Below are 13469 nucleotides of genomic sequence, written 5' to 3'. Positions count from 1 at the left end.
CTTTAATAATGAGACCGGCTAGCGAGGAGGGTTTAATGGGGTCCTTACTTTGCTATTTTATGGCCGCCGTTAATATTTTGTGGGTCAGTTGGAACATTTTGCACTTTTAGATAATTGGCAAAAGTAGGTAGGTAGGTAGGTAGCCTAACGTTTACTTCTCCTTATAACTTTAAGTAACATTTTTCAAAGTTGCATTCAATAGGTTTGTTTTACGTCAGGCTAAAAATTTACCTTAGACCTCATACCAATAACCTCATAAACAATCAGCGGAAAAATGCATGAACATATTATTTAGGAATAGGATCAATGTGATGACACTCAAAATATGAGTTTCATAATAATATGAGTAGAGATAGACTAGGTACTTTTGTTCGTGTTTTGTTGTTAAGCTTCAATCATCTGATCTTAGCCTAGACGCAGACCACCAACTTTTTGTCGGCTGATCGTTTAGTCGGGCCGTTAATCAGTATAGACATGTATAGAAGTGCGCACATTACACCTATTTGATTTTCATACTACATAATTAGAATCGGGCCCAACTATCGGCCAACTTTAAAGACGGTGGTCTGCGCCTAGGCTTAAGAGTATTCTGGCACAACGATTCTGTATTCAAAAATCAATCAACTGAAGTATCACTAAGAAATTAACTGAAAAAGTAGTTCTAGACCCTATATTGTAATATTGTTAGTACTTACATCCAGTGCATAGCGTCCACGTCAAACTCCCTCGTACTGCTACACTGCTTTCCATTTATACATCCAGCAACAAAAAGCCTTTTAATATTTCACCTCGTTACTCCGGTTATGCATAACCGAGTTAATGGAATGTTTGAGAGCGCCGTCCAATTTGTGCGTCTGCGCGCGCGCATAAATCGCGACGCGACGTAGGCGGCGGACATGTTGACAATTTGTTGACTGTTACCGTATTTGTGGTATACAGGGTGGAATTACAGATATTATGTACCATCCTAGACTGCATCCCACTTAACATCGGTGCGATTGTGGTCAAATTCCTGCCTTGTTATGCATAAAAAATAAAAAAAAATTTGTAATGCCACCTGGAGGGAAAGTACCCTTAATACTGTAGATAGAACATTTTATTCAAAGAAAACATTCCTTTATTTTTAAAAAGAAATAGAACTGCATTCAAAGATTTCCAAAAAATTTCCTTACCACACCCGGGAGTCGAACCAACTAAAATTTGCTAAAAATTACACCCTGTATTTTTATAGCATCGATCGATAAGTATTAAATCTCTCAACCGTTGTGGCTAAACGCAAACCGCGAAAGCCAAGAAAAAAAAGTCTCTAATAAACTTGACAAATCAAATGAAAGGAAAACTATGAGATGTTAAGTTACTTTAATTATTTACAGAAAATTTTAAGGCATGGTGGTGAATTTTTGAAAAAAATTTGGAAATCTTTGAATGCAGTTCTGTATATTTTCAGAAATAAAGGAATGTTTTTTTTTTAATAAAATTTTCTATCTACAGTATTAAGAGTACTTTCCCTCCAGGTGGCATTACAAAATTCCACCCTGTATAGCGCGAGTTAGATAAAGCCATGCTAGTGTTTGGTAGATGGTTTCACTTTCAGAGAGGCTTTCTTTGATCTGTGTGAACTAACAAACATTTAAATTTTAAAATAGGTGATTTTGTGTCGCCGTAGTAAAGACATCAACGCGTTAGCTGACAATCGACTAATAAATAAATCAAAAAAATTAAATATGATAGACACAAGCATCTTATCCAAGATAAATGTTTGGATTTCACAAATTTACGGGTTTTTACAAAATAGTTGACATCTTTAGTTGACACAGTGCTTCCGATGGGTACAATCCCATCGGAAGCACTGTGTCAAATTCAGCGATTGATCAAGTCACTTAGTTTTTGTTACTTTTTTACATAGTTAGTTGTTATCTAAGTTTTTGTTCCAATTGATTGTCGTCATTTTGCCTGATGACGATACTTTAATGCGAATTCAAGTAACTAGCAAGTGGGTCTTAAATTACCCTAAAAGCCTTATCGCAACATCCGCGGCATACGGGTCAAGTGTACCGCGACACATTTACCCTTTGATTCAGGCGGCCCCTATCTGCTCTTTCCCAATGTGAATGCTAAAACGATTTGTCGTCGTCCAACGTATATCTAAACTTGATGTACACTCGCGTGCACTAGGTTTTGGTTATTGAAAGATTGTTCAAAAAATCAAGATTATTAATAATTTTGATAATGTGAAGCTCAGTGTCCAGCAGTGGACGTCTTTCGGCTGAAACGAACGAAGCTCATAATTCTGACAGCATAATCTAATTCCTAATGTTCCTATCCTATAGACTACGAAAAGTCTAAAGGGAGAAAACGCCTAATACTTATTGAAAAATCTATTCCTTTTTCCTCCAGTTTATGCATCAAGGAGTTTATGGTAATTTAATAGGTTTTAATGAAAGAGTACACCGTAAATACACATGACGCTTAATGAAAACTAGGTACTTGATAAATACGAGTAAAAGGTTGCGAATGTAATAACTCTTGTTTATCAAACCTCATCGTACCTTCAATCAAATACATTGCAACACAAGAACTGTCTGTAAGTAGGTACGTGAGTTGTCGAAGCTAAATCCACATGATAAACGTCGTTGTGTCACTAATGACAAGAGTGATGCGCTTACGCAGCCCCTGCCATGGATATAGTTATATCTATGCCATTCGTATACATACATGACCTCGAATCATTCATAATTACACTCATCATAGTAGTTCGTTTTTATTATTTTATCAGATGTTAATTGTTTTGTAAATTGTTAAAAAAGTGATACATTTTAGGTGCACTTAGGTACTCGTAACTTGCAAGTACAATAAATATGTACTTAAGATAATCAAAGAATCGCCAAACAATTAGATTTTCACAAAAAACTAAATTCTAATTAGACGATTTGAGCAAACTATAACACAGTTGACATAAGCTACCTTCAAGTGCCTTCAACTTGTAAATAATTAGAAAAAAATCGAACTGCCTAATGTGAGGTGCAACTCTTGATACACTCAACTTACTCTACAGTCTAGCTAGACGCTAGAGTTTTAAGCATTTATGCAGAAACTATTTTTACCAAAAAGATAATACTGCTTTCTCTACTTAGTACTTTCTTTCCCAGCACTTTTCTCGCCGACCGTCCCTATGTAGGTCCAGGCCCGAGTCCAACTATGTGACATTTCCCTGCATCCACTATCTTAAAGGTTGCTCGCAGCGAGCCGCTAAAGGTTACGCTTACAAATTTATACTAGGCATCTTGCTGATTGAGCTACCTGTATGTTTCTACCATTGTTCTATGAGTGGGACAAATGAGAGGCAATTTTAAGGAATATACCAAGGTACTAAGGATTTTTTTGGATTTTTTTATAGATTTTTTTTTATCATCATATAAAAATACAGCACATAACATTAACTTACAAGCTATGCTGAAGAGGCGTCCGCTCTCAGCAATATTCGCGACATAACAAGCGCCATGTCGAGAAGCTGGTTTTCAGCAGGAACTAACACATGATAAGGATTGCGGATTGCGCGCCCTCTTGACCTAAACAATATCAAGGCGGTTTGATGATGCATAAATAGACAGAAACAGACTAAGGGTCTTTTAATATACCTACCTAAATCATCTAATGACACATGAGCAAAGAAGAATTAGGCGCCTTCAGTTACATATTTTACGAGTACACACTTGCCTCATCGATGAACCTAATGTTAAAATTAATTTGCTTAATAACCTTATGGTCGTGCCTTTAAATAAATAAATACCTACTGTCACAACTTTTTTAATGAAGGAAAAGTCCCCTGAATATGCCCAGGGCCCTCAGTAGGTGAAAGACTTTTCTGAAGACAGCACATAAATCGTGTGTGTGTTGTGTAAATCTGTACCACCCATTTAAATAAAAATTACCTAGCGAGATATTACCGCAATTCCCATTACACTGAAGTACCAATTTGACCAATGTTCAGGTCCGCAGATAAAATCATTAGTATAAACATTAAACTTTAGTACTTACTTTGGACCCATTCCAGATGCTAATGGGCAAAGCATGTAACCTGCATTATACAATGACAGCCGATTCTTCCTTGTAAGAAATGACCTATTAAAAATGGTTTAATTGATTTTGTATTCATTACAAAACACGTAATTGTGCTTTGAAATCACATCAGCATAAAAATCAACAAATGAGACGCACGGTACAGCACACCAATGTAAAGTAGTAGTAGTTACGATTGCAGCAGAACCTAAGTATGCCATGAAACTAATGTTTTGTGTCTCAGAAAACAAAGTGATATCAAGATAAAGTTGATCTAGCATTTGATAGTATTCTACCACCTTTATAAGTATAGTTGCAATTCACGAAGGTGAGTGAGCTTTACATGTGTGGTGGCTCGCTACTGTTTGTTTTTCAAAAGTTTTGATAGTAATGACAATATGTGACACTATCGTTATGTGCATGTACACGTAGGTACACACACAAGTAAAGCTCACTAGACTTCGTGAGTTGCAAGAACTTATAATTGTGTTGACTGGAACAATTAGTCTAATTTTATAATATTGTCAACAGTGAGCAAGAAGCAGCAGTCATGAAAGCCAACCCCTGGCTATACCACTACTACGCGGTCCAGTCCAAACTCCACTACGGCCTGGCCTACGAAGCAGCTTCAAGGATGTACGGGCCACCCCCAGGCCCAGACGTCCAGGTCTACCCCCCGACGATGCAGTACACAACCCCACCCGTCTGCATCAACGGGAACCAGCCAGTGATGATGCCCAACCCAGTACAGCCTCATATTCCACATGTTCCTCCTCACATAGCTCCGATGCACTACGCGTATGAAAGGACCGACAACGGACCAGTGGACTACTCGGTGTCATTGCAGGAAAACAGGTATTAATATAAACAATCTTCTATCATAAACAAAAGATAAGATACCATAACACTTTTCCACTTGAGATTTAAATTTCGAAGAATTTAGTCAGTTGCTTATCTACCTCTATACGAGAGCATAGAATTTATGAAAAAATACACATCAGGATAGCCAGCATCATAGCAAAACCGCATGTGTAACTTTAGCTTCCTCTTCCAGGTACCACAATATACGGATAGAGGATACGAGAATCCAACCTAATGCGAAACGGAAAGCGAAAAATTCCGACGAGAAACCCATCACCCCAGTTCCCAACATGTCACCGCGCTGCACTCCTTCCACAGTCACGTCTGGAGACACGTTAGTCGCTGTCCAAGCTGGGTCCATCACGAGCAGGCGACCAGGGTCCAAGAACTTCAACATAACAGAAACAGAAATGGTTGATCAATGGAATCCAAGTCCAACGTGGTCGGAATCAGCATTGCAGAAAGTCCCTGACGTCTGTCACCAGGACTTAAGTCCGTACGTGACGACGACGCCTCCAACGCCATCTGGAACTCCCTCAGCTTACACTCATAACTGTAGTCACACCTTTGTGTTCGACTGGTCACCAGAGCAATATGTTCCTCATACTAACAATAGATGTAACACAGTAACGACAGAAAGTTCCTACCAGCAGACGTGGAATAGAAGTCAGAGGGCGTACGCCGCTGGAGACAGTTCGGTTGATGAGAACTGCAATCCTAATAGATTAAGCTTACCAATGAGGGTCAGTAATCCACCGCCAGCGTATAACGCGAATAGGGAAGCAGACAATATTCTTAGGAGACAAATAGGTGAGTATAGTCGGTAAATATTTACCTACCTTCTTAGAAAATACTGATTTGCTGCCTCAAGTGACTTCTCGTCGATTTGACAAGCCCGTGGTCAAAAAGTTAAAGTTGATAACGTATCTTGGAGGTCCTGGGTTCGATTACCAGATGGGGCACGTAGAGTAGTAGTAGCAGTAGTAGTAATAAATAAAATTCTGTTAATATTTTCTAATGAAACTGATTCCCTCGAGCGTTAACTTTTTCTACCCACTTACTAACAGAAACTTTCCTATTATGTATTGAGCTTATTTTAAATGGTTTTCTCATTGTTATAGATCGTCCGCACCCAGATTCGCCGGACGCCAAAAAACCAGCATTATAACTAGCATATTAATAACTTTCTTTGAATAATGTAGTTAATTATTTGTTACCCTATAAATAATAAATTTTATTTTATATAGAAAAGCTCTGGAACTCTCCTGTGATCTTTGTGTTGATAAGTTTTGTATATTAGCTAGATTGTATATTGTCAAATTGTACAAACTAGGTTCACTGTTAGATAGGTAAAGCAATGAAGCGTCACATTGAATGTGATCTACTGCGTATACGAAGTTATGAGGTAATAAAACAGGAATTTTGTACTAGAGTTTTAGGCTTTGAGTAATATTTAAAACTAAACCTACACTGTTTGAACGTAAAGAAATCACACAATCAGTTGCTTCAGGTATTGTATAATATTCTATACTTGCAAATGAATTAAAATTGAGTGTCCACTTACTTGCAATGTCAAAATAATAACTAAGTTCATACGAAGAAAGTAATATGGTGCTCGAATGCCGGCTTATCTCCGAAGCGGCTGGACCGATTTTGTCTATCTTTCACTGAAAAAGCTAATGTCTGTAGCAGAAAATTTATTTTAATACATAATTATTATGTATGTAACAAATGGCAATGCCAGATTTTGTATGGAAGGTGGCTTCTTTTTTTTTTTCGCGCGGCCATCGACCAAACTTTGTTTTTTGATTTCAAAATAGTGTTTTAAACCAAACTTACTACAGCATGTATACCTCTAAACTCAGTCTGAACTGAGTTACGAGCATTAGAAGTTTAATTATTTTCATACTAGATTTGCTTTTTGCGCGCAAGTTTTGTAAGAAATTGCAACAAAAAACGATGGCCGCGCGAAAAAAAAAGACGCCAATTTCCGGCATTGTCTTTTAAAGTCATTTTATTGGAAGTCCAAGGTAAATAAAAGAAAAGGAGTGATTTCAATATTTCGTGATCATAATTATTCCCCTTTCCAATTTTTTGGCGCGAAAATATAAAAATCTTGCGACATAGTTTACTACTTTTATTTTACTGTGTATAGCAGAAATGGTGTACCTACATCAAAACAATAACTCTCAGAATAGGTACCTAATTTTATTTGTAGTTGTCTGTAATAAAAAAAACCTAATGTATTATTTAATGTAAACAAACACATACCAGACACCAGTATTTTCAAATAATTGTATACCTACTTGGAACTTTTCCGTCCAGTGTTAAGTAAGTCTGAAGTGATTATGTAAGTAATATTTCATTATTAATTTGTAAACAATTTACTTCATGGAAGTTAGAATAGTAAACAATTGTACAAATAATTTTATTTTATTGTAATATATGAAACAGGAATTCCTGAATGGTTAGAAATATTATTAGTATTAATTTATAATTTGTGCTCTTGTTGATTCAGTTTTGAAAAGTAAAGATATTAATGGAAAATATTTGTGTCCAATTTATTTCAAACCTCTATAGAAGTTATAATAAGAGCAATAAAAAAGTGTGTAGTTGAAATAATTAATTTATTTCAAAATTCCTTAATCTTAGAACAAATCTTTAAATCATTCACTAATTATTCTTATTCTAATTCTGAGAAATCATGTCTAAAAATACAAAATGTTGTCTACCTAAAGAAATTTAGAACAATTTTATAAAATTATAATTATGTCATTAGTTATAACAAATGTAAGCAATTTCCTGATAATTATTAATCAGGTCTCAACCTCATATTTCTCAACAAACATAAGTCTCTAGCTGTATCTTTTCTACCATAGGCAGTGGATAAATCATACAGTCTAAGTATTAGGCTAATACTAAAGCTGTCAGGTAATGCCTTTATCAGTGTAGGAACAAGTTCACTGGGCATCTTCTGGAGAATAATTTGAGCTCTATCTTGGCCACACTGCACAACATATACCAGGAATTCCAAAATAAAATGAGTTTGTGGAGTCACCTCACCATTCTTTCCAGCCAGTTGCGAGAAGGACTTGAACAAAGACTCCAAAGCAGACTGCAGTGGTTCCTTCAATACCACACCAGAAACAGAACCCTGAGAATAGTACATACTGTTGCTATCAGATGTATTGTCATTCAGTCTTCTGACTTTGTTTGATGAGCACATACTATCCAAATCCTCTGAGTCATCATGGCGACGTTTCCGAGCATTGTGCCCTTTGTTATTCCAATTGCTTTGCTCAAGAGCTGCATACAGGCAATATACTGCTAATTTAGCCAATATGGCTGACTGAGGCTCCACCAACTCCTCACATAATTTTGCATTGTACAAATATTGAGGCAGAACATGTAATAACAAAGCTTCAGTGCACTTCTCTATATCCAAGTGAAACATAGCCAGAACAATATCCACAGATCTGTCCAGGTCTTCTTGGTATCTGAATTTGAGTGTCTCTTTGACCAAGTATGTGACAAACCAAACAGCACCAGTTGTGTTCAGTAAACTTTCAATAACATGAGTAGCATCAATATGCAGGTAACCTCTAGTTTTGATATCCTCCCAGACTATTTGCAACTGCTCCAAAATAGGCTGACGTGAGATAATATTTCTAGAAAGACCCACAGTTTTTGTCTTAGGAACAACTGTAGGGTGGATGTCATACTGCATTTTCCTTATTATCTGGCACATAAGAGTGGCTCTCTCTTTGAAATTGTCTATCTGAGCTAACTCAACCTCAGTTAGAGGAGTTAAAAATTGCTGAACCATGTTTATAGGTTTTAAGAATGCATCTTGATGAACAACATTTATGTATGAACATAACCATACTGAGGCACAGACAGCCAGTGATGCCATTTTCTGCCTCAATGAGTCCAACATACGCTTAACATCTGCAGCTGAAAGTGAGCCTTGTTCCCAAGCAAATAAGATTTCCTTTACTGCCCCACTTACATTTACAGCTAGATCATGAGGCTTCAAGTTAGTGTTCTTGAAATCAAAATCAGGAGCACTCAAATGGTGAATGAATATATCAACAAGTGGCTGGTCACACTTCTGCAGGATTTGCTCAGGTGATTTGTGAACTCCTTTATGCACCATACATTCCCTTATCCACTGTTCAAAGAATGAGTCTCCATTTTCTTCCAGAACTGCATCAGCACCATAATCCTGAACTATTGAGCATAGAATCAAGAATGAAATATCAAAAATGTATACCTTGGATTGTGTGGCACCTTTTTCGCTGGCAGCGTGCAGTGCAAACTCATTAAACTTTATCAGCCTTGAGACTAGTAGCTTTAGTTTTCCTTCCACGGTGGCTACAGCCAATATGGTGTCCAATGTTGCTCCACCAACAATCTGGCACAGCATTGTGTACAGCGACTCTTGGGTCTTGTAGAAGTCACCTCCCATGGTCTTCAGGATACCAGTCAATGTTGGCTCTGCTCTTGTTATAAAAGTAGGCACTGAACCTTGTAAGCCAGTAGGCTCCAACTTTTGAAGCTTCACATCTTTGCTCTCCCTTTTCTGGTTAAAATAAGACAGATGTGTTTCAGATAGTATATTCAATTTTACTAAAGGCTCAATCAGTGATATAATGCTATTGCAAGAATTTTTTGTATCAACCACATCTAGTAATGGGGTAGATTGAAGCAGCATTTCAAATGCTTCAACCAGTTCCACGGAATATTCGCTTTCTTTGCTTGTAGATCCAGATGTGTTATGCAGGTAGTGCATGACTTGCGGTATTTTGAGAAAAGTGAACGCAGCCCAAAGTGCTTGCTTGGACGCATCCTTACTGGAGTCGTTAAGGGAGATGAAACATGCCCTGATCAATTCACAATAGAGTCGAGCAAGAGAATAGCCTTTGATTCTTTGCACCATCATCAATTGACTTGAAAGTTGTTGCAAATCAGCACTCGGATTCGCTAAAACATTTATAGCAACCAACGCCTGTAGACAATGAGCTACATTCTCCGGCTTATTGTTTAACGGTGCAATTTTATCGATGTCCATATTGCAAATCTTCTGCAACGTTTCATGAATAGTCACCGGAGCTTTGAACTGAGTATTCATCATCATGTAAGTGGTGATCTCTTGGCACTTCTTGGTAACCTCATTGTACTCATCAGGGTCATTTTGCTTAGCTAAATAAAACATTGCCAGTAGGAAGTCAGTGTTAACAATAGAGTTGAGTAATGAGGTAGACTTCTCTAGTAGTTCCTGACTCTGGATTGGGTTTGATGATGGGTACTTGCTGAGTGAGTAATGGTATACTTGCAGAAGCCATAGAATGATTGAAGACACGGAGTAAGCGAGCACTTCTTCCTCCATTTTGCCTCTACATGTAACACTGTCGAGGAATCCCTCAAGGAATTCCAATAAAGCAATAATGCAATGAGGTTTGTGGAACGCGTCGAATTTGGAGATTCTCTGAAGAACCGCAGCGTATGAGACCAAGTGTGACGCTAGAGAATGTTTCAAATATGATATTACCAGCTGATTCGCACCGCATCCCACCATGGCTTGCTGAAGTATACAATCGGCTAGGTTATACAGATCTCCGCTGACGCCTCTAGGCAGGATCGTCTTTATGTTGATACCCCACTGAATATCCGTCCATCTTTCTCTCCAAGCCTTCAGAATTAACGCCTTCAGGGAGCTAGTTTTACTTGTTATTTTTGAAGCATCCATTTTCACCATTTTCACTTGCACACCTTATAGTTAATTATAGTTTTCGTCACTTGATTTAGAAAGGTTCATCGTAAGTTATATTTTGCTGCACATGTACTTCGTTTATTCATTTTTTATTTCTATCAAAATTCTGATTTTTACGAAAAATTACCGCAAAGCAAGCAATGCAATTTGATGACGACAACGATTTGTTTTCGTTTACGGTTGTCAAACAGCTGTCAAAAATGGGCTAATACGATTGGCCAATACAAAAGCAACCACAAAAGGAACCAATGAAAGACATTACAAACTGAAATAGAAAACAAAGCGAAGCTGCTTTGCCTTGTTTCGTTTTACGTAATCACCAAAACTAAGTGTCAATTTTTAAAGTAAAAAAGGGTAATGATTAATCAAATCAAGTAGGTATTGCATTTAATTAATTTGTATTAGAATAGAAACATAATATCTAATAACAATTTAACATAATTTATTTAATTACATTATGAGAAACGAAACGTAAACGTCAAACTGCTCCGCCCGCCCCGCACCGCATGTTTGTTTACAAACTTTTGAACAAGTAGCTATTTCAAAATGAGTTTCAAAAATTATAAAGATAAAATAGATGAGGGTGATACAGTTATTTTATACCTAAGTAACAATTTATACGCTATAGATGTGTGTCGTGAAATAAAAAATAAAAAAGGTGAAATGGTAGATAATGTTTTTCAAACACCTTTTGGTGCCTTGAAGGTTAGGAATCTAATTGGAGCTGAATATGGTAGTCGGGTAAGCTATTTTCCATAATTTATTAAACTAATAAACATTGAATTACCTGTATAATTAACTTCGCTAAAGTTTCATTCAAGAAATGTATAGTTTTTGATAAAACATTTAAGTTGATAGGTTATGTTATGGTATCAATTTTAGAAATAAATTCTCAAAAAGAGCATAATTTAATATTATGATACTCATGCATGATCTGAGATTTAACTCTTTTTTATTAAGTTTCAATAACTTTTTTTTTAATTTCAAACGTAAAGTCCACACCACAGATAACCATCACCGTCACTAAAAAGTATCTTTCAAATAGGTGGAACTATCTAAAGGCTGGGGCCATGTACTGCAGCCTACTCCAGAGCTGTGGTCTCTGACGCTGCCCCATCGGACACAGATTATCTACACTCCGGACATCAGTATGATCATGTTGCAACTTGACTTGGTGCCGGGGAGTGTGGTTATTGAAGCAGGTAAGTACTTTATGTTATAATTTATATAACATTAATTCAACATACAGTTTTTATTGGTTAACTAAATCTAATTATGTTCTAATACCTGGATTTTGAGGAACCTGAAATTACTATTTACTAGTTTCAATTGAGTTGCATACATTGTTTATAAGGAAAAGTTGCCTCCGTCACTATACAAGTGTACCTTAAAAGTCAAAAGCTAGGTATGGGATGAACAAATATTTAATTGGACTACCTACTTTAAATCCAATTAAATATTCAATAAAATAGTTATAATTTGTTTTAATAAGTTCATAATTTTTTAGGCTGATTGAAAGATAATTCCTGGCCAGCGCCAGCGGCCAATATTTTTTATAAATTAAATTAATTATTATTAAGGTTTAATTTATTTTAATTCTTCCTAGGTACTGGAAGTGGGTCACTGACTCATGCCCTCATCCGTCGAGTGAGGCCTCATGGGCACATCTACACCTTCGACTTCCATGAGCACAGGGCCAAATTAGCCAGAGAAGAGTTTGAGGCCCACGGGATAGCTGAGTTTGTTACTGTGAGTAGTAAAACCTACCATCATTATTTACTTAAATTAAACAAAAAAATGTAATTGTGTTCATGTTTAAGTCAGCAAAAAAAAAATTGAAATAACTTTTCTAAACCCTTCATATCTCAGGACAGCTTTTTGTATAATATATTTTGGATAAAATGTATCCACTTTTTGTACCCTTATACCCATTAGCTGAATGACGTCCACTGCTGAACAAAGACCCCTCCCCAAAGGATTTTCACAAAGACCGGTCCTGCGCCGCCCGCATCCAGGCACCTCCCGCGACCTTCACCAGATCGTCGATCCACCTAGTGGGAGGCGTGCCTATACACTACGTCTTCCGGCTCGTGACCGCCACTCGAGAACTTTTCTGCCCCAGCGGTCATCAGCTCTGCTAGCTATGTGCCCGGCCCACTGCCACTTGATTTTGGCGATTCTGCGGACAATTATGAATAAAACTAGATATTTCGTCTCAGGCGCAGCACAGAGATGTCCTGGCCGAGGGTTTCGGCGAGGAGCTCAAAGGCAAGGCTGATGCCGTCTTCCTGGACCTGCCGAGCCCTTGGAGCGGGGTGCCGCATGCCGTGGCCGCTATGAAGGACGGAGGTAAGTGACTAAACTAGAGTGTATTCTATTCACTTATTTTTTAACCGACTTCAAAAAAAGGAAGGGGTTCTCAATTCGGTTGGTATTTTTTTATTTTTGCGAGCTTTGTTCTTCAAGCAGTTTGGAGAATAGAGACTACAATTTTTTATTATTAGTAATATTCTTGTATGATAGGTATGTGTGTAACAATAGTTCCTACTGTTAAATGTAGATGCAGTTCAGGCAGTCCAGGCTCCAGTAAGTTCCTATTCAATCTTGCCTTGAATGCCCTAGGTGTCCACTAAGCGCCGCTCTCCCGTATTTTCAATCTTTGTTCCACATTCTGGCGTGGTTAATATTTGTTTAACGTGGTTCGTGGTCAGTAGGTAGGTAAAAGATACCAAAGGCATTTATTACATTACCTACATAAACATATACCTACTTAACT

The 13469-nt window shown here is 37.3% G+C and overlaps 3 protein-coding genes across 3 annotated transcripts in view; 2 read left to right on the top strand and 1 right to left on the bottom strand.

Annotated features, from left to right (window-relative positions):
- LOC114365211 (neuronal PAS domain-containing protein 4B) overlaps positions 1 to 6313 on the top strand; it is a 45567-nt gene extending 39254 nt beyond the window's left edge. The window contains exons 9-11 of the mRNA XM_028321745.1: positions 4591 to 4914; positions 5114 to 5730; positions 6042 to 6313. Of these exons, the coding sequence (XP_028177546.1) occupies positions 4591 to 4914; positions 5114 to 5730; positions 6042 to 6088 (988 nt within the window). The 3' untranslated portion in view covers positions 6089 to 6313. The remainder of the gene's footprint in view (positions 1 to 4590; positions 4915 to 5113; positions 5731 to 6041) is intronic.
- Positions 6314 to 7564: 1251 nt separating this feature from the next.
- MED24 (mediator complex subunit 24) lies at positions 7565 to 10866 on the bottom strand. The gene has a single exon (XM_028321740.1). It carries the CDS (start codon positions 10676 to 10678, stop codon positions 7733 to 7735), a length of 2946 nt encoding a protein of 981 aa, XP_028177541.1. The 5' UTR covers positions 10679 to 10866; the 3' UTR covers positions 7565 to 7732.
- Positions 10867 to 11193: 327 nt separating this feature from the next.
- Trmt61 (tRNA methyltransferase 61) lies at positions 11194 to 13050 on the top strand. Its single transcript, XM_028321741.1, has 4 exons — positions 11194 to 11434; positions 11739 to 11895; positions 12300 to 12442; positions 12913 to 13050. The coding sequence occupies exons 1-4, from the start codon at positions 11240 to 11242 to the stop codon at positions 13048 to 13050; spliced, it is 633 nt and encodes a 210-aa protein (XP_028177542.1). The 5' UTR covers positions 11194 to 11239.
- The last annotated feature ends 419 nt before the right edge of the window (positions 13051 to 13469 follow it).

The sequence above is a fragment of the Ostrinia furnacalis genome, unplaced genomic scaffold, assembly GCF_004193835.3.
Source record: "Ostrinia furnacalis isolate ACB-3 unplaced genomic scaffold, ASM419383v2 OfSCF7574, whole genome shotgun sequence".
Classification (NCBI taxonomy): Eukaryota; Metazoa; Arthropoda; class Insecta; order Lepidoptera; family Crambidae; genus Ostrinia; species Ostrinia furnacalis.
This window is presented reverse-complemented; position numbering and strand designations above follow the sequence as displayed.

What these genes read in the sequence shown, in the direction of transcription:
- Trmt61 (XM_028321741.1), top strand. Translation starts at nt 11,240, where the DNA reads ATGAGTTTCAAAAATTATAAAGATAAAATAGATGAGGGTGATACAGTT. An exon ending in GAGCTGAATATGGTAGTCGG is followed by an intron (nt 11,435 to 11,738) that starts GTAAGCTATTTT and finishes TCTTTCAAATAG; the next exon opens with GTGGAACTATCTAAAGGCTG. An exon ending in GGATAGCTGAGTTTGTTACT is followed by an intron (nt 12,443 to 12,912) that starts GTGAGTAGTAAA and finishes ATTTCGTCTCAG; the next exon opens with GCGCAGCACAGAGATGTCCT.
- MED24 (XM_028321740.1), bottom strand. Translation starts at nt 10,678, where the DNA reads ATGGTGAAAATGGATGCTTCAAAAATAACAAGTAAAACTAGCTCCCTG.